The 21,009-nt window shown below is 40.9% G+C and overlaps 1 protein-coding gene across 9 annotated transcripts in view; it reads right to left on the reverse strand.

Moving 5' to 3' along the window:
- MYO9A (myosin IXA) overlaps positions 1–21,009 on the reverse strand; it is a 190,100-nt gene that overhangs the window by 47,744 nt on the left and 121,347 nt on the right. For all 9 annotated transcript variants that reach the window (XM_074880273.1, XM_074880274.1, XM_074880276.1 and 6 more), the window contains 4 exons: positions 20,319–20,453; positions 4,860–4,981; positions 3,296–3,437; positions 2,291–2,486 (listed from right to left, as the gene is read on the reverse strand). In XM_074880273.1, coding sequence (XP_074736374.1) covers positions 2,291–2,486; positions 3,296–3,437; positions 4,860–4,981; positions 20,319–20,453 — 595 coding nt within the window. The remainder of the gene's footprint in view (positions 1–2,290; positions 2,487–3,295; positions 3,438–4,859; positions 4,982–20,318; positions 20,454–21,009) is intronic.

The raw sequence follows: 21,009 nt of genomic DNA on the forward strand, positions 1-21,009 counted from the left end.
TCCACATCCGTGAATGGTGAGGCATTCAAATCAGGCTAATTAAAGCCAGCAAGGTTTGCTATAAAAATAAAATAAACTTAAAACACATGCTGTCTTTGGTTGTCTGCTTCTGTCTATTTAGATGGGGTAATTTTAGTGATTCTCTAAAAATCCACAAATCCCTTCTGCCATTGATGCAAAGCATCAGTTCAGGGCTTTCCTGCGTTATTTCAGGGAGCAGGAGGGACCACCAGCATCTGGCAGTGGATGCTGCACCAGCTCACCCCACCGTCCAGACACCGGCCAAGACTTCTGCTCAGGTCCACCTCTTCTACAGCCATCTGCTTTGTGGTGCTTTGGCAAGATGGATGGGATTTTGGAGAAGGACAACTGAATGGGAGATGGGCACGAGGTCTCACCAACAAAAGCGTGAAAACACTGCTACGGGTATCACCTTGCTAAACGCTACCTGGGCAGAAGTCATGCTAGGAGGTGATGGGTACCTCTCCAAAGAGGACAGAGGCAGCTGAATGTGAGTGGTCCCAGCTCTGCCATCACTTGTAGGGCAAGCTTTCCTGACAGATAAGGTGTATCTCAATATGGGAATGAGGTTTCGGTAATCTCCTGCCACTAGTTCTGCCTGTGTAATGGTGACTTTCTCATTACATTTTCCCAATTCAGGCTGAAGATGCACATAGAAATTCAGGGTATAAATGATCTGAGGATTTTTGGGAAGATTAAGACAAACTTTAGCCAGCTTTCTGAGGGGTTTTGGGTTTTTGCTTCTTTGTTTGTTTTTTGTTTTTGACTCAATACACAGAGGTTATGAAGTACAAAGCCATTTGAAAGCAGGCTAAAGGATACCAGATAAAAGAGCAGCACCGTGTGCTAGAAGAGGTTTAGAAATTCAGCTGTTATCATGTATTGGTTAGTTTTGGTATGGAAAGAAAAGGCGATGCAAGAACTGAGTCTCAGAATTGTCTGAAAACCTCCTGGACTTTATTTTATACTGAGAGAGAGAGAGAGAGAGAGAGAGAGAAGCAAGTTATTGCCACAAACTCAAGACTGAAAAGCTGAAAACTATCTAGTGAGGAGATGAGCATGGCAGGCACGACCAATTGCTAGAGACACAGAAAGCGAAGCAGGGCTTGAAATTAGCTGGTACTTCCCAAGACTGAACGTATTTTTATTACCTCCTTGACTAGCTTGCTTTAGTTCAGCCTGGCTTTTACGCAAGATGAAAAGGCGATGCTAGGAAAATGCAAATACAGACTTTGGAAGCCAACTCTTTCAAGTAATGTTTCTCCCAGTGTGAAATGTCTTTGACATCTACCTCTCAGTGTTACGAAACAACGCTGTCTATAAACGCTGCCTTGATGTGCCAGATAGACCCAGGTTCAGGAGAAACATCTTTTCTCTTATACTGCATCCAAGCGGTTCGAGAGGAAGAGCCTCAAGAGCTGAAAGCTGATTTCTGCCTTCTGCTCTTCTTGGGATGATGTTATTCACCCCGAACAAGAAGATTATTCTTTCCGCTTGTACAGTTTCCATATCTACATTACTTGTTCCAGGCTTTGTGGCTCTCCTTGATGCACATCTCTCCAACTAAAAAAAAAAATTCATGGTGCGGCTCCATGCTTAATTTTAACTCAGATGACATTTTCCCTGCTGAGACTCTAATTTCATCATGAATTTCAAGCCCTCTTGTGCCCAGAAATGAATAGTAATGGCTTGTACCCGTCTTTCCAAAATTGCTTTATGCAGAGAAATGGTCTAAAAGCACAGCTAGGTATTGCCTGCCACAGCATGATGATGCACCATTACCTTCCTTTAATTTAATGCCCCCCCGTTCGGCATGAGGTGGTTCTGGATGACTGTGAAGCAATGAATTTTGCTAGACAAGAGACACGCTCTCTTGCAGCTTAAAGGGTGAACAGCTTGAAAAATTATAGGGAAGAATTATTGCCTTTTTCTGTTTCCAGATCAAGAATTCCTAGCAAAAATAATTTGCCTTATTGGCTGAATGATATTTAAGTCTCTGAATCATTCAGGTTTTCCTATGCATGCATCCTACAAAAAGGAAAAGTTAAAGCAGCAGTAAAGTGAAAATCTTTTCTTACGATGTATTAAAATCCAAATGTACCTTTAAATGTAACTTTTGCATAGCAAAAATCTACACACTATTTAAATGAGCTTTTTAATAGATTAATAGCTCCTAATAAGTCAGGCTACTTAAAATACTGTAGTAATATGTTAGATTTAAATCGTTGGTGAAAAACAAGTGCTAGGATTAGGATATTGGCACACGTACCAGTTTTCTTCTCCACATATCGTTTTCCAGCCTCCCTAAAAGCCACCATCGCCCTGAAAAACCCCCGCAGGACTGCCCAGCGGAAGACGGCCACCGGGTCGATCCCGATCATCCCGCAGATAAAGGCGTTTTTGCTGCTTCGCAGGAGAGCTACAATGTCTGGGCGCATATGATCTGTGTTTTTCTCACGGAAATCCTAGGGAAAGAGAAAAAGGAGTGGGAGAAAAGAGGAAAATAAACAACATCTACAAGATATGCTGGGTAAGATCTGCCAGACTATCCCTGGGACAGCACAGCTATTGAATCCTGCTTCTACCTTTTTTTTTCTGCCCCCATATTAGACACCTCTTTATGTCCAGAATATAAATGTTTCACCCCAAAGCACTGCTCTCTGAAGCATCTCAAAGCTGATGCTGAAGTTTGTCATGTGCATTTATTACATCAGAAACACAATTACAAATTTGCAGTCATAAATCCCGAGGCTGTTTCTTGTACAGGCTCACCTGCCCGACAGAATTGCTTCTGATAATAATTGGTATGAATATAAATAGGGTCAACTTTGAAATAATTTCCACAGGATTTTAAAAAGTACCTGCAACAGTGAGATGCTGAGACCTATGCTCATGTGACTTGTATTAAAAAATGGCTAATGATGAAAAAAACCATTGTGTTTTCCACACAAACCAAGCCCAGAAAGGCTCCCAAACACCCAATTCCAGCTCATTGGTGGGACGTAGCATTAACCTCAGTGCGCATCCCTAAATTCTTCCCCAAAATGCAGAATATGCAGAGCTTGAAACATGGAGGAGAACAGGAAGACACAATCCCCAGCACCTTCTCCTTTCAGCCAAGCTTTTCACCAAACACTTCTCTCTTAACCCTCGGGTCTCTTCTCTAGCCAAGTCCTCTCCAAAACAACTCTGTGAGCCTTTGGGGCTCTCCTTCCCCATTACAGCTAGATGATTTAAATGAAAACAACTGCTGGGGAACAGCTGGGTGACAGACCTTCACTCCGTACTTCACTTTGCCCGCGTAGTGTTTGATGATGAAAGCCGGTTCCATGACTGCTGGAAATTCAATGTACGAGTTCCCTTCGTGTTGACGCTTAAACTTGTCCAGCAGCGTCTGGTTTGTGGCTTGAGGAAAACTGAGTGGAAAGAATTAAAAAGATGATAGCTGTAAACCCAGTGAAAAAAGCTTTTCAACTTCTTTCTTGATCACAAATGGAAAAAGAGAGATATTCTGAGCTTCCACTTCTGTGCCTGCAGACACTAAGGGAGCACTGTTTTGTGTGCTGTCGTGTGGTTATGTACAAATACAAGGTATAGCTGGTGTCTGAAGAACTCTTAACTGATTTAGTAATGGTCTGAAATCAGCCATAAAAGCACAAATACATTTATTTTATTGTGGTATACTGCATTGTAAGCCCATCGCATGGAAATTTTTCAGGGTAGCTGCATTTATCTGAAACCCCAAGTTTCTGTCATTGGTGTTGAGCCTTAGACTGCTCCTATATCTAGGGTGTATTCACACATTTAGGAAATATTGAGCTGTTTAGCCTACAAATCTCATTTAAATTTCAGGAGTTACTTGATTGATCCTGTCATAGAAGAGAGGAAGAAAAAGGACAGAGCGCTTGAGCAGAGCCTCTTGGTAAGAGCAAGCCAATCTTCCATCCTCAAACTTCATGTAAATCTGCAGCTTGGGGGTATATTTCACAATTTTACCTAATTTAAGCTGTTTTAGCCTGGTACAGTATCACTGAGACAGCGTCACTGCTGTCTGTCTGGTCAACGAGACAAGAAACAGATGAGAAACCTGCAAGCAAATGGTGGGAGGAGACCTCGTGCCCTGGACCAGAGCCGTGCGGATCCGAGGCGACGCCAGCAAAACCGCCTGGCCTTTCCCTGCCCTTTCCACGGAGAAAACTGGCACGTGCGTCTGATAGGAGATCCCTTACGCTGCGTTTCCTTCTGAGTTTCCACCCAAAGGCAGACCCAGAAGCCACACACTCATAACTTCTCCTGAGACATGCCAGATGGATATAACCAAGGACGCAAATCTGAGCTGCATCTCTGATGCCCAGGAAACTCTGTGGAAGAGCAGCCCCTACGTACAAGTGCCCTCAGCTCACTCTGGCTTAATTATTAAAAGTAAATTGATAAATCCACCTTACATCTCAATAACAGCACCCACACAACCTGCTTTAACTCATGCACTTGGATTCTCCCTTCACTCAGCTCAACTTCAAGCATCTTCCCACATTACGCCACAAGAGACAGGAGGAAAACGAGGAGAGAAGCAAAGGAAACCTTTGCTCTTCCTTTTAACAGAAGAAATTATTGAAACAGAATTTTAATTATTATTAGTTAAGGCTTTTTGCTCAGCTTGCTGATTCTCCACTGTTTGCCTTACCACCTCGGAAACGAAACTAGAGACGTAAGACAAATCAGCTCAGCGAGCTATTAGCATCTTTCTGGGAAGAGTCACAAGAGGTAAGACTTAAGGATAAACACTTTTAAAGTGGAAAAATAAATATAATTAGCAAACCCAACAGTTTCCTACTCACTTGCTTTCCTCATCCAGCAGATGGAGCAGGCCCGTCGGCTTCTTACTGATCAGGTTGATGCAGCTGGAGTTGTCTATGTAGTCGATGTTGTGCCAGCTGATTCCTTCTGCTCTATATTCCTCCTAAAAAACCCCCAGATATTGTAACCATATTGGGTGCAAGCAAAAAAAACAATGGTGAAATTCAAAGGGTTTTGTGGAAACTGATGCACCATTTACCCAAATGAACATCTCTTCTGTTAATATGCCACCAATATTTTTTTTTTTGATGCAAAAGAAAATGATAAAGAATCACTTGAACAACCTAAACCGCAGGGAACCACACAATATTTCACAATTTCAAGTGCACCAGACTTTTGCCCAGGCGTAGGTTAGCTATGTGGCAGACCATGGCTACTGAGGATGTGCGGTGTATCACGCATCGTTGCTTCGTGCTTTCCCTTTCCTGGCTTGCTGTTAAAGCATTATACAATGTATTTGCATCAACTAATACTTGATATTTAGTTGCCAGAATAAAATGGTGGTACAAAATATTCATTTAATTACACAGAAAAAGCAGTATAGCTCCCTTTCCTGCTTCACTGGACTCTTCTGTATCTCACAATATTAATGGCAGGTGCTGTGAGGGCTAACAAAGATACCACCAGCTAGAAGAAATCACTGCTCCAACACCTGCAGAGTCACGACCCTTTACAGTAAAAGTGAGGATCTGTCCCCAATTTCACGCTGAGGAAAGAAAAGCTATTTATTTTCCACCAAAATAACTCCAACCCTTGCTCTTTTATAAAGGTTATCTCCTCCGAGATAGATTTTCAACTGTATCACTTTGAAAAGTCGTCTGTAGAAATTATTTTAGGGCATCTGGAAGAAAGTAGAGTTTAAAAATCATAATTTTTATCATATGCTTTTAAGATTTGTGACTCGCTCCTGGAACAGCAATATTGGGAGTGCACCTTACTCTTACTTACTTACTGAACCGAGCTGCAGTTTTACTTCTCTATCATAAGATATTTTGATGGCAGAATTGAAGAAAAAAAGGAAAAAAATCCTCAAAATTGCACTTATATGCTGCACCTTTATAACAATCCAATCAATTTTTATTGCTGTTTCTGCTTTTATTTTTAATACGCGCAAAAAACTTTTAAAAACATACGTTTTTCCGACTCTCCAATGTATCCTCATCCAAACTGAACATGAACTCTACATATATTATTTTCAGAATTAAAGACCCTGACGTGCTTTGAGACAACTTACAAGGAAATTTTTGCTAAAAAACTACAAAGTCCTGAATTCATTGTCTGAGACATGATAGACCTTTACACCAATGATACATACTCTATGTATATGTGTGCAGGTGTAGAAGGAGTTTTTAACAGCCCTAAGGCCTTTTGGATTCAAAACATAATATATCCCATTGGAAAAAAAAAAAAATCTTAAAAATTAGGAAAAACTCCACATTATAAATTTGATATTTTCTTTTAATTTTTTCTTAGGTTCCTGCAGAGCAACCAGGACACAGCAGGCATGTAGAATAACATTCACAAGTCCCTGCTAAACTATAGGCATTTAAAAATCATATATTTGACTAAGATTCATTGCATTTTTAGTGCAAATCAGGAAAAAAGCTTCTATATGGCAATCTGTAGAAGACTGCATATTTCTTGAGCAAGCGTGAGCTTCTCCTGAGTGATTTAAAAGAGAGAGATGTCGATGTGTGCAGCAGTAATGGGAGTCAGCACCATTTATCAACCAGCCGTTTAATCGGATGCAGGGTCCATTAGTCCCAGCTTTGCCCACTCAGGACTGGTCCTGAGCACCCAGAGAGCAATAAACCTTGTCATGATGATAAAAGAAGAGCCTTATTTTAGTGCTGATGGGTGGCTGGTGCATGTTATTTGGCTTATGTATTTATAATCATGACTCTTTGTTGAACTACTTGTATAGGTGCTTCACATGGTTCCCCCCCCCCTCCAACCCCATTATCTAGAATTTTAAGTCTGCATATATATAAACCAGGCACACACCTTCACTCTGCTCTAGAAGCCCTCTAGACATCCATAGCTCCACATGGGATATTAGGCAGCTGCACAGTGAACATTTCTATGAAACTATTCTGACCACACTAAAAACTTCTACTACTCCAAATATCATTGTGAAATAACTAATCAGCGATGCCAACTGTTGGTTGGGTTTTTTTTTGTTTTTTTTTTTTTTTTTTTAAATATACTCCAGTAAATGACCATAAAAGACCAGAGTTCAAGGTCTCTTCTTCTTTAGGCTCATTTTCAGCTCTGCCACAGATGGTGCAATGACCTGAGGCCAGTCATCATGTACCTCCAGGCCTCAGTTTCTTCAGCTGCAGTTTTGGCTAATTTTCCCTGCTTTGCTCTTCTTTTTCCTTTGGGGTGGGTCAGAAACACTCGATCCCAGGCTGCAGGATTGTTTCCCACCTCTGTCTGTACACTGCTGTCTCCTTTCCATCCCCAGTGCAACCTCCTGCTGTACTGGCCAAATACGAAGAGGAATTAAAGTCCTCAACTAATAGCTTTTTCTACAATAATTTAAATATACACTCTCATTTCAAGACAGGTGGGTATGCAGGAACTATTCCAGAGCAATTGCTCCAAAACTTAAATGGAAAAAAAATTCTCCCCCGCCTTTTTTTTTTTTTCCCCTAGCATTTTTCCTGTTATTGGTTTGATTGCCTTCAGAATCACAGCCCAGAAGAAATAACTATGGCTTTGTGACTGACTGATACAATTGGGTGTTTGCTGGTCTGCAGAACACTGTGCAAATTGACCACATAAAGGCAGAAGTTTTAGGGTAAAATCATTGTTGTCCATATTTATAAGTTAAACTTACTCAATTAAGTTTCAGTTGTTAATCTTCTGTATGAGTCGTATATGATTTCTATATGATCTTCTTTCTACAGAATTCGGGAGATATCCTTAAAACCTACCTCCAAAATATTCCTTCCCTTCTGAGTACAACAATAAAGTTTCTGCCATCCTTTGATGGATGCAGGGCCATTGCAGAGCACTTGAATATTAAGGAGTTAGATCTAAACAACATGAGGTTTTCATTTAACAAACATACAGTCAAGATGAAGACAATACAAAATACTTACAGCCCGTTCCAACATAAAACCCCTCAAACTGGAGGTTATTTTAAAATCAGCTTAAATTTATACCTTGACTTAAAACTGAGTTATGTTTAGGGGAACATTCAAGTGTCTTATTCCTAGAAGACCATCTTTACATCAAGAACCAAACTGTTAACATGACCAGTATCTGCAAAAGTTTCTAGTGCAGTAAAGTCCAGAGAGTCCTATTTTTGGCATACTTACTCCCAACAAAAATGCACAAATTTACTCCTCCCATCCCTGGATAGCTGAGACCTGGTCTGCTGGAAGGTGAAGCAATGGAAGTTCACCAGAGAGGAGAGCACTCAGCTCTCAAACTTGGCAAAAGGAATTGAGCAAAGAACCAAAAAAAGACAGGATTTTTATAGGCCAGCAGCTTCATATTTTCATTTAATTATTGGGTGAGATGCTACTGATTGCTCTCCAGGTGACCTATATAGCCACCACGAGTAGATTAATGCTTCCCAATTGTGCATTTAGAAACAATTCTGCTGTCCTGACCGTGATGACGTTGGCAGTACGTCAACACTGGCACTGCACGTCACCGAAGGGACTTGTTCTGATGGCACGATCACACCCACTTCCCAAACGCTGTCACCCAAATCAGAACAGGGTTGTGTTGCCGTAGCTGCATCGGCACCCTCGCTGCAGCAGCCAGGTCATCAAAATTGAATAATGTGGATTTGGCCTCTGACTCAGCTGAAGCTCAGGAGAGAAGGGGGTTAGTGACTTCATCTTGCCTCTCTTTAGGAGGAAAAAACCTCCATATAGATCACAGAATCACAGAATCATCTAGGTTGGAAAGGACCTTGAAGATCATCCAGTCCAACCGTTAACCCAGCACTGACAGTTTCCAACTCCACCAGATCCCTCAGCGCTGGGTCAACCCGACTCTTAAACCCCTCCAGGGATGGGGACTCCCCCCCTGCCCTGGGCAGCCCATTCCAACGCCCAACAGCCCCTTCTGCAAAGAAATCCTTCCTAAGAGCCAGTCTGACCCTGCCCTGGCGCAGCTTGAGGCCATTCCCTCTTGCCCTATAGCTGGTTCCTTGGCTCAAGAGACTCATCCCCCCTCTCTGCACCCTCCTTTCAGGGAGTTGGAGAGGGCCATGAGGTCTCCCCTCAGCCTCCTCTTCTCCACACTAAACCCCCCCAGTTCCCTCAGCCGCTCCCCATCAGACCTGTGCTCCAGACCCTGCACCAGCTCCGTTGCCCTTCTCTGGACACGCTCGAGTCATTCAATGTCTGTTTGTAGGATATGTACTTCATTACTGCATTCGATATTTAGAAAGATGTGGCTAAGCAGGGAGGTGGCTCATAAAAAAATGCACCATAGTATGAGTTTTTCTTGTTTGAAAGGGATGCTTTCCAGAGCTTAAAATGCTCAGACTAATCTGAATAAAACACAACTTGTGATGTTCAAACATAAAAAAAGACACAAAATGCAGATACAGACTTTGAAATGCATATATACTCAGAATATGAGCATAAATCTTTACTGAATGTCACACAGCGTTATCTGAGGCATATCACCATGTAAAATTTGGGTACCATATAAACAGAATGTGACAGAATATCCAACATTTTTATATATGAATATTAAAGGAACTCCAGTAAAGAGATAAGCACTGTTAAAGAGAAACCCTGCCTGCCTACAACTGACCCCAGAGTACAAACACTGCTTATACCACTCAGAATAATGAATTTAAGATTAAAATATGCATGTTGAGCATCAGGAAAACCTTCCCAACAGGGATGCAAGTCTTGATGAAAACCCTACTGCTAGGAAGAGAAAACATCCCTAATTTTATAGTTGAATGTGTAGAGAAACAAGTCCTATTATCTTTACAGGAGCATTGGACCATTCTGTTATCAGGACCTTATTTCAATGCTGAGCCAAACAGAAACATGCTCTAATCTGCAGCAGAATTAAAGGTTTATGTATCTTGAGTGGGAGAAAATACCCACAAGCGCAGCAGCATCTTGGAGGTGCTGGAAAACATCTCTACACATCCACACATGCTCTATTATAAACTACTCCATATCCAGCCATGGCTGACAGTAAGTAAAATCAAATGCTAAAAAGCATAATTAGAGGAGAAAGCGTTAAATTTTATTTTTAAGCTCATCGTCTAGAGTATCGTGCTCACTGGGGGCTATTGCTCCCAAAATCATATTGTAAAATTAAGAGGTGGTTGGAGGGAGTGATCAGGAGCTTGAAAAATTTAGGAGGAGAGGAGCATGGAAACCAAAGAAGAAATGAAACAGGAGAGATGCGATAAAAATACAAAATAAGAACCATAATGTTTCCCATCTGTCTTAAAGCACAAAACTGAGGGATTAGTAAATTCAAATCAAAAGGCAGTGAAAAAAAATCCGGCCTCAATGTAAAGGTGTGGGTTTTTCCATGATATATGAAATTTGTTGCCCTATGACAGGCTATCAAAGGTAAAAAATTTGCCATGGTTTAAAGAGGTCTGGAGGGTGTGGGGCATCCATCCACACAGCCTGCAAGCCAAGAGCCATGAAAACCTCAGCATTTCAGTGCCCAGGAGGCAGACATCTCATACTGTAGGGATATTGCCATTAGTCACAGTGAAAATTAAGAAGCATCCCCAAAAAATAACATTTAAAACCCAAAGACAGGGATGATGCTCTCTCCTCTTTCCTGGGGATGAGGCAAGGCTGATGGGAAAAAGAGCAGTAAAACGCAGCATGCAGTGCTGTTTCAGGTTTTATCAAGTCCAGCTTGGAAATTAGAGCATATTAAAAAGAAAACATAAACCAAAATGATTAATTATTTGAATGGAACTGTGTACAAGGGAAGTATAGCATTTTCTGTGTTCTGTTTCAGAAATGCTCAAGTAAATCACAAGAGCAGAGGAAAACCCAATCAGCTCATTCACCTCTTACCAGACAGAGCTAAATAAGCCCCAGGAGTTTATCTGCCCGAGCCTTTCATTGCTGAGGCATAGGAAAACCTTGTTTACACAATGAAAATTCCCAAAATAAAGTGGGAAATCAACTGAAAAATTCCTTTCTTCCATTCCTTAGCTCCATGTGGGAACACTTCCCATCACGTTCCCATCATAAAAACTCAAGTAATCCAGAGCCATGTGCTCCAATGCGATCGATAGGCAGATACTTTTGGATGTCTAAATATATATATATTTTGCCTAAAAATTCATGACTAAACAGAAGGGTGTGAAATTCCTCTCCTTTTGATTCTAACACTGTCTGCTTCAGGCAGCGTCTGCAAAGTAAGAAACTAGTAATTAAACTCCCTTCCACGTCTCTCTCCATTCCTAACTGACTTTGCCAGTTTAAAATAATCTCAAAATATTCTTAAAAAATATTACAATGACACCCACAAAAAATATAAACCTTTGCAAATACAGGCTTGGAGCCACTAAACAAGTGTATAAATTGTTTATGTCTTGATTGCTTACCTGGTAACAAGGTGCCATCAAACTAGAAGATGCTGATGGACAAGAAGGTATGAAAAATGCCTCGAAAAGCTCAGTTCAAAAATTAGAAACAAAGCCATATTTTGCAAACTATATTGAAAATTTTCCAGGAAAGAACAGAATATTTAATGTTTTAAACATTACATTAAAATAAGTCATTGTTATATGATAAACTAAAGGAGATAAACTTGGTAAAAGCTCCTTTCTGGATACATTTGTATACATTTGTATCCTAAAATCCATCTTGGGGAGCTTGGGAAAGCTTTTCCAAGGCTGGAAATGGCAGCGAGGCATGGGGGAATCTCTCCACCCAGGAATGAATCCATCCCACGGAGGATTAACCGCTTGTTCAGCAGGCAGGCATCGCGAGCCAGTCCCAGCAGCTTCATCCCACCATAATTTGATAATTAAAAGGAACTTAATATGATAAATCCTTGAGATGGGAAAACCTTATTATTAGAGAGCTCCTGAATGAACGAGACCAGTGTCTGGTTTGGTGCTGGTGCTTATGTGCTGCAGACGAAGCGGATGCCTCGAGTTCCTGACATCCCTCCAGAAGAGGATGCCGAGGCTGACGATGCCGATGTTTTCAATTTATGACCAAGGATTTTTATGTTTGTTCTCAATTTAAGTAGAAAAGGAATTTATACATGTAGTCATATATAAAAAAATACATATTTTTAAATAATGTGCCACAGACACAGTATATATAAATATGTATCCACATGCTCTATAAATACACAATCTATAAACAGGTTTATAAGCTGCTCTATTTTAATGACACCATCTGGCAATGCAGGGGTTCTGATAAACAGCCTTCCCCTGTATTTCTTCTGCCGGCCTGTTTTAAGCTGCAAACCCCTTACAGAGCATTGGCAGATGGCTTTGAAGCAAAGGTGCTCCTTGAGATGGTCTTCTCCTTTGAAATGACCATTTCAGCAGCTCCTCAGTCAATTTGGTTTTGAGGCTGATCTGGTTTGATTCCCACTGACAACTTCCCATCTGCTTTACGTACACAGTCTGAGACTTTAATTTATTGTAATTTGGATTGTCCAGCATTAAAGAAAGTGTTCTAAAATAGCAGGTTCAGCCCAAGGTTTCATGCACGTGGCCATATGAGCTATGCCAGCTCTGCAGCATCCATCTCTGAGCTCAAATCAGCTCCCTACGCTTCAGTGGCAACAGCAGGTTTCCATCATAAATTATATTTTGCTCTCAAAATGGGGAAAATTGGTTTTGCATGATTCAGCTGGCAAAACACCATGAACTCCTTCGCTCCCTTTGCAGGAGCATCCTTCTTCCCAACCTGCTCTTACAAGAGCCAGGAGAAGCATGAGCCTAAACATGCTGCGTGATCTGCTGGCAGATTAATTTCTTTAATTTCTTGCTATGCAAATTAAAGAGGAAAAGAAATATATATATTGATGCAGTCCTTGCAAGATGTATCAGGCTTAGCAAATGTGAACGGGACCTCCACAGTGGTCATGGTCAACACCAGACTGGTCGTTCAGGTTAAATGTCTTCTTCACCTTTCAGTCCCAATTAAAACTTGTGTCTCTAAATACACTTGCTCCAGATTCCTCTCTCACACTTACAGTGGGCTCATAGTACTCCCTGTTTCATATATATACACACACATATATATAGTTGTCTTATGCTACCCCTATAAAATATTGTTACCATGCCAAAACAACTGCCCAGGAATTTTGCACGTAACAAGTGAATGAGCCATGGTCAGGATGGACCATCCAGTTCTGCCTCAATATGATGTTCTTCCAGATGGGTTGAAGTATTTTAGAGAATTTCAGAGGTTTCTCGTTCATCTTCTTGCTTAAAAAGAAGGGAGCTCACACTGCATAATGTTGTCCTATGAAAATCCACCAATGTGCATTGAGGTCCTCTATTTTTAAAGAAAACCTGTTGATCACAAGTATTGCTAGTGCTTTTTTTCCTGAAATAACCAAAGATTTCACTCTGTCATTACCTAATTTAGCTCAAAGATATAGGGAATGTGCAAGAATTTGCCCATGACTGTAGTTCTGGACTATGACCCTAAGAGACCAGTATAGAAGCATCCTAGATCATCCTAGAGCACACCTAGTGCTCTCCAAAGCAGAGTGTGCATTGGGGTGTGGGAAGAAAATTATGCTGTGCCATTAATAAATAAAAATTGGTGTTTATTTCATCTTCATCGCATCCTTTTTTAATTTCTATTTTTTGAGGGGGTTTCATAACATACATAATATTAGCACGTGTATATAATTTGAAAATAAATAAATATACATGTATTGGACTGCATCTCAGGAGCAGGTGCCAGAGGAAGGTCAGGTTCAGTGTTCCCAGGACAAACCTGACCCCAGGGTGCAGGGCTCCAGCTGATTTAGGGGGACAGGACTGTCCCCTGGTACAGTCCATACTCACATATATTTAGCCAATATATTTGAGTAGGAACCACAGTCAGTAGAAAACATCATCTAACTGGAAAAAGTCAAGGAACCATCTCAGAGAAGAGGAAAAAAGGGCCCAAGAGATGATGACTTGGGAGAGGGATAACAGTACCTGGAGCAAGGCATCTGCAACTTGGAGAGCTCCAGGAAGGAGCGTGGGATGAGGGATAGAAAAGGGGATTTGAGCGGAGGAATTGAGGCAGTTTGGGGAGGACACAGCACTGCTGCAAGCAGAGCCCTGGGATGTGCTTGGATGCTGTATGGGATACCTGGTGACGTTCCCCTTCGCTTGTCTGGCTCACAAAAAACATCAACAAAGGACAAGACATGGGGGCAGCACTGAGATAATCTCTTTATCAATATAACCTTTGCTTTTGCTTGCTGCAAGAGACTTAATTTCTAAAGCAGCACACATTCCAAAGTCACTATTGCAAGATTGTCCCACGTAGGTGACAAGCAGAAGGGACCATGACCGTCGCAGTCCTCCTCCCTAACAGCTATGTTTCCAACACACACAGCAACACCAAACCCTCTTCAGATCATCTGCAGCACAAACCACCTCCAACCCCACACTTCACTAAGGAAAGGACTATGTGGAACCCGCTGACCAAAAGCCACGTGCAGTATAAAGTGGTGATGACCACGTTGAACCCGCCTGTTCATCTCACTAGATTTTTGCCCAAATAGTTCTTCTCTAGCACGACTGTGTTTGCTTTTAATTTTTTTATTAAAAAAAAAAAAAAACAAGCGTGGACTTTCTGTTGTCCATCTCTGAAATCAATTCTGCTTTTTTCTCTTTCTTGTAGGCAAAATATGAGCTTGAACCTTAAAATTACACATTACCCAACCCAACCTCGGTGCATTTATCTCAAGAGTTTTATACGCTGTCAACCAAAATGATGATATTTTCACAAACACTGGGCTTCACAGATACAGTACTTCTCTGCACTGGGCTTAAATTAAAGGTCAGGAAATCAAACAACAAAAAAAAAAGCAACCCAAACCTGTTTCTTTCAAATACCTAATTTTAACGTAGACAAGATATAGAAAACTGCTGCATCTTTTACACGAACACATCTCACCAGGAAAGCTTTCTAGAGTATTTTCTGGTGATATTTTAAGCACGTTTTCTAATTTGTCTACCTAGGGTACTGTTACACAGAGTTAAGAATACTACTTCTGGGGTTTCATATATTATATATGGCAGGAGAGGTTGGAACTAGATGGTTCTTTAAGGTCCCTTCCAACTTAAACTATTCTATGATATTACTGTATATATACATATTATAATGTATTATGATACATTCTATGAAATAACGTATCATAGAATATTACATTTTATCTATATATTATGAACATTCATTATCTGGAAAAATCCAGGAACATGGGGGTAGCAAAAGAAGCCTCTCTGGACCCAGCCCTGGCCATGAAGCACCCCAGGAGGGGAGGGACCCAAGCCAATGCTTTGGGGAACTGATGATGACCAGAGCCGTGTTTTATTTCAATCCTTCTTTTTTTTTTTCCCAAATGTGAGTTACATACGATGGCGTATTGCCAAATAATAAATCAATAACTTGTGCAGCTTGTTATTTCTCCACGTGTCATATGGCACACAGCTGACGGCAGCATTTTTCAGAGGGCATCCGCTCTCCCATCTCCAATGAAAACAGAAATTTGAACCGAGCCTCCCAGTCCCCAACAACTGACTTCTGATGGTTGGGCTTTTGTCTTCAGAGGCAATGAAGAGGCATTTACACCTAACCAGAGTGATGAGATACAGAAAAGACCCTTACTGGAAAGAAGAGAAAAAGTGCTCCAAGCAGTATGAGAAAGACCCTTTTTCATAATTTATTTTAAATTTATTTAAATTTTCGTATATTACTTTCTCTAAACGACATGGAAGGCTGCTGGGAGACAGAGCAGCATGGCCTGAGAAACCCTGCATAGCCAAGATGCTTTAAAATATTGCAGGCATAGCAGCCATTTCACAGACACCTATCACTGCGTCCTGTGACAAGTCAAAGCTTTTTTTAATTAATTCACTCCCAGTGCAATGAACAAATTGTTATAATGTTCATGATTTAGTCCAGACTGTCAGATTTCTCTACTTATTACACAGGACCAGTAAAACGTACAGATGTCCCCAAATATTCACGGAGCTTTAGATGGCTCAGCAAACATTTCATAGGATGTGTTACCTTTATGAAATGAAGTTTTTCTATCTGAGCAGGCCGAGGATTGGCAGCTGGGACATCAAGCTCACCAGGGACCCCACCAGAAAACAGACTTTGCTCAACCCCTGAGCTCATGCCATTTGATTGCTTTTCACATAATGTATTCTTTTTTCCAGTCTTAATCTCAGTTACTCATCTTTTTTTTTTTTAAACAATAAAAGGATGTCCTTGAAATTAAGGTTCGGTGAGTAAGCAAAAGGTAGAAAATGGGGTTGAAAAGAACTTAAACAGCAATGGCTGTGGGATGGAAAGCTACGGGACGACTTCTCTACCTTTGCAATGTATCAGCTGAAACAGGGAAAGGTGGGTGGGGTGGGGGTGACTGAAAAGCTGAGTATCGGATGAGCCTGAGCAGGGATGGGGGAAGATTGGTGAGGTCAAAGATGACAAAATTTGGAGAATAGGATACATCAAGAAATAAAAAACTTGTATTCTTGGCCCTCAAACTGTCAAAGATCTGGAAACTTGGAGGAAACTCCTATCATGAGTGCTATGTTACTGGTGACTTCCAAACAACATCTTCATACACAGCAATTTTTTCGTGCAATGTCCAAAAAAAACCAAACAAAAGGCAAGTTGCAATACAAAATTGCTATTTTCCTCTCCCAGATGCACCTGGGTGTTATCTGACATCGTGACAGCTCTGGGCTTGTCTGCTCTGCAGAGGAGGCCACTCAAGGAGGCCACGGGGATGGAGCAGCTGCCAGGGAACAGAGAACCGCCAAGGTGTGATGCTCTGATAGCGCCTAATGAGACCAAGAGCTATGGGCACATCTCGCCTGAGTCACCAGCCCGAGGAAGGAATGAAACCATGCTGTCTGGAAGGCCTAAACACGTCTGCACTTTGTGTGGAGCCTGGTGAAGGACACTCCATCCTCCTGCCACCCAGAGCAAGCACCGCATCAGGCAGCAGCTGCAGCCACCAGCTGCAGCCCCTCATCCAACCTCCACCCCATAAACCTGTGAGATACATTGGGAGAAGAAAACCACTCTTGTTACGTGACAGGGCAGGCTGTATTTAAGTTACGTTTCATGCAATAGCAAACTTTTTAGATTAATAAATAGATCATTATGAGTCCAGATCCAAGAGTTTGCCTATACAGATAGAGCAGGATTTATGAGCCTGGGCTTTACCACCTGGTTAGGGTTTGTCTTTCCTGTACTCTCCCATCATCTGCTAAAGCATATTCCCATGTATCATGAATCATCACTAAAGCTTCCTTAACGATCCAGAATAGTTGGTTTAAAAAGAAAGTGGTAAAGAAATATCAATAACTGTCTTTATCCAAGACAGTACTCTAACATTTACCATTTTTTGCCTTCTCCTCCTATTTTACTACGAACAGAGGGCAGAGATGCGTTATCCTTATTCTCACGGTTGGTTTAAAGAGAGGAGGTTGCTATTGCAAAGACCTTTGCAGACTCTCGGGACGCAGCACAACAGCAGCTGTATTTATAGGAGGCATCAGGCTGAAGCCAGACTGCCCGAAGATGCCTCAGTCGGTTGTTTGCAAACCACTGGAAATAGAGTTGTCTTCAGACAGAAGGTTTAAAAACAGATTTGCAAGGCTCACTGTATTAGATTTCACCAAAGAAAAAAAAAGAAAAGAATGGTTAAAATAATCCCACGCTTCTGTTGGATGACTTTGTTGTAAGTATTTTGGTTTCCATAACATCAGCAGTATGCCACAGCATCAATTACATCATGGCTAAATACCCTTCTTCTACACAAATTCTATTATGATTTTAAGAAAAATCCTTAGTGAATATTTAAATTTGTTGTTTCATTTAGCAGAAGTGCCCAAATATCTCAGCAATCTGTCTTCAGCCTCCTGTAAGCTTTGGAGATACAAGAAGTCTGTCTCTGGATGCAGGGAAGGGCCCCTCCAACTTCAGGTACCCATCACCAATAACCTCACTTGTTTTTCAGCTATCAAGACCTCAAATAAACCCTCGTAAAGCCACAAATATCTCTGATAAATTCACAATTCAAAGTAATATAACTATCTTGATGTCTTGAAACACAGTATTAACTACCTAGTCTTCGTCTGTAGACTGGCAACTATCATTAAAAAGGCAGGGTAATCTTTTGGCCAGCCAGGAAGGAACGATATTCTGAAGACCCAAGATCTGAATATGTATCATCAGTTTTCCTTCCATCAAATCCACTCCTCCACATGCAGCACATAATTCCAAGAAGAGGAAAAGAAAATGATGAAGCCATACGAATAATTCACCCAAGAATAAGCACTCACGCAGCTGTACAGTTATTTATATTTATAAAAAGCAAACTATGTAGAGATGACCGTATTTCCCATCAGCAGAACTCGCAGTGCTTCAGCCCTAGACAGATGACGTGCTCCAGCATTAAGAACTGGAACAAGCCCTTTGCAATCAGATGCCTCCACAACTGCTCCTCTCATCCATACAGCAAATACTGACTCTAATGACTTCATGTGCTTGACAGATTTATAGGAGAAAGCTAATTAGGTCACTGGTTCTAAGCTGGTCCAAGGAGAATTACAGATTGCTGCAATCAGGAAGTCTGCATATACCCTGGGCTCAGGGAGGAACACTGACCTGCTAAGAAATCCCAGCCCGAGCACCAGAATTCCCTCATGCATGACGGCATCTCGGCTCACTCCTGCGAAGCTGGTGGAGGCTGCCGAAACCCAAGTGCCCTGAAATCCCACCTCACCGAGGTATCACCTCTCTCCAGCTTTCAGGAAGGGTCCTCCCTCCCCAGGTCTTTTCTAGAAAGTGTATCAGTTACCTTTATAGGAAAATATAGCTATGTTGGATTTGCAATAGTTTTTTAGTTTGCCTTTTTATAGTGCATAATGGTAAAATAGACCCGTTCTTAGAAATACAGACAGGTAAAACAGACAGGTTTTCCCACTAACTTCTTAGGGCATTTTTTGAGTAGGGTACATTGGCATACAAAGACCAGTTAAATAACTGAAATAAAATGGGTCTGAGCAGCTTTGCTCCACTTTCTTGACCAAAAAAAGAAGTTACCAGAGAAGCATCCAACTCCAGAGCAAACATCCCCCAAATGATCCACTCAGGCCTATAATACTTATTTTTGACCATCCTCATATTCAAGGAGACTTCTCTTTCTGACTTTTCAGATCTCTTATAACACTGTAGAAGCCCAAAATGAAACTATCTCAGGGTTTCTGGGAAGGGCTGGTTTAATTCTTTGATCTCAGCTGGACTCAGGCTGCAGAGCACAGCTCATCACATGCTAGCTCTACCGAAACTAATGATAAGGAGGATTTCCTTTGACCTCACCCAGAGAAGAATTTCACCTGAAGGGAGGGCATGCAGACTGGCATTAAAAAAAAAAAAAAAAGTCAATTTGAAAGTCTATAACATATTTACAGTATTATAGAGCCCAATTATATGTTGTGCATTCATGAAACAACATGTACTTTAGCAGTTTTCTTGTCCTGCTTGTTATTAAATAACAAATGGTGTTTGGAGAAGCCTCCTCCCATCCTAATTAATAGACTATGCCATCTTGTCGTGTATGTTACCTGCTAAATTATGGCCTGTATTTTTGTTATCTCTCTTACAGCACATTAATTTGAGGCTGGAAAGCAACACTCAGTCTCAGAAAACCTAAAGCAAAGCTTAAAGTTCAACCTTTCCTAATCTGCCATGGCTATTGAAGGTCGTAAGGACCTCAAGTCTGACCTTGCAGAACATGTATGAGAGTGACATTTCCCCTCCCTCCCCACAAATTAACACTGGAAAGCAAAAAACCACCAGAAGATAGGGGTGGCATTTTCAACAGATGTCAAAAAATAACTTTTATGTGATATTAATGACACGACAAGAAGCCCAGGCAAAGGCAAGAAAGAAATTGCTCATGGATGAGCCCTCTGAGCATATATCAAAGAGACAAAAGAGCAATGGTTAAGGTCTTCATGGTGTTTGAGGATACTTGTATCCCCCAAAATATTTATTTAAAACCAGCAAATCTCTGGCTGGATTTTATTTTACAGGTAGCAGTAAGTCATATGGTAAATTAGAAGTTAAATTTGAATAATTCAGTGTACACTCCTTAACATAAAAGAATTAAAGGGGCAATTTAAGAACTTTATCAGCGCCACAAACTCGTGTCAACACTCACTGACATCGGTGAGTAAATATTTCCAGACCTACCTGTTCAAGTTTAAAGATGTGTTGGTTAAAGTAGTGCTGCAAGCGCTCATTGGCGAAGTTAATGCAGAATTGTTCAAAACTATTGTTTTCATAGTCTTCAAACCCAAAAATATCAAGTACTCCAATGGATAAAGTCTGCAAGGAAAGTAAGAATGAGGATTAGAATAAAATCACATGAAGTAAATGGATTTTTTGTACTCAGTACATAATCAAAAGCATACAAACAGAATTAAATATACTTAATAGCAGGACTTTTAATTTTTACTGGAATTGTTGATATTATGCCATCTGGAAGACTTCACCTACATCAGAGAGACAACATGTAACTTCAGATATCTGGAAAAATAGCCTTTTTCTAAAAGAAAAGTCCTTTTAGAGTTGGGTTTTTTTTTTAAATTTATAGACAAATTACCATTTTTGAAGAAACCTGAACCCAGTTCCAAGTTATTCTATTGGATCTAACACAGTATTTATCCTTTGAGGGGAAAAAACAGGGATAGGGTTGGGAAAAAAAAGCTTACACCGTGAAGACAGCCCACAGAAACATGCCTACAAGGTGAATACAGGATGTCTAAGCAAACATGCTCCAGCTGCCAGTCTTCTAAAGAAACACCTGCGTGGGATTTGCATGGAAATAATCCATTGCAAGGAAGGAAAATAAGTCTGGTCAGAAGTAAAATAGTATCAAATA

The sequence above is a fragment of the Strix uralensis genome, chromosome 11, assembly GCF_047716275.1.
Source record: "Strix uralensis isolate ZFMK-TIS-50842 chromosome 11, bStrUra1, whole genome shotgun sequence".
NCBI lineage: Eukaryota > Metazoa > Chordata > Aves > Strigiformes > Strigidae > Strix > Strix uralensis.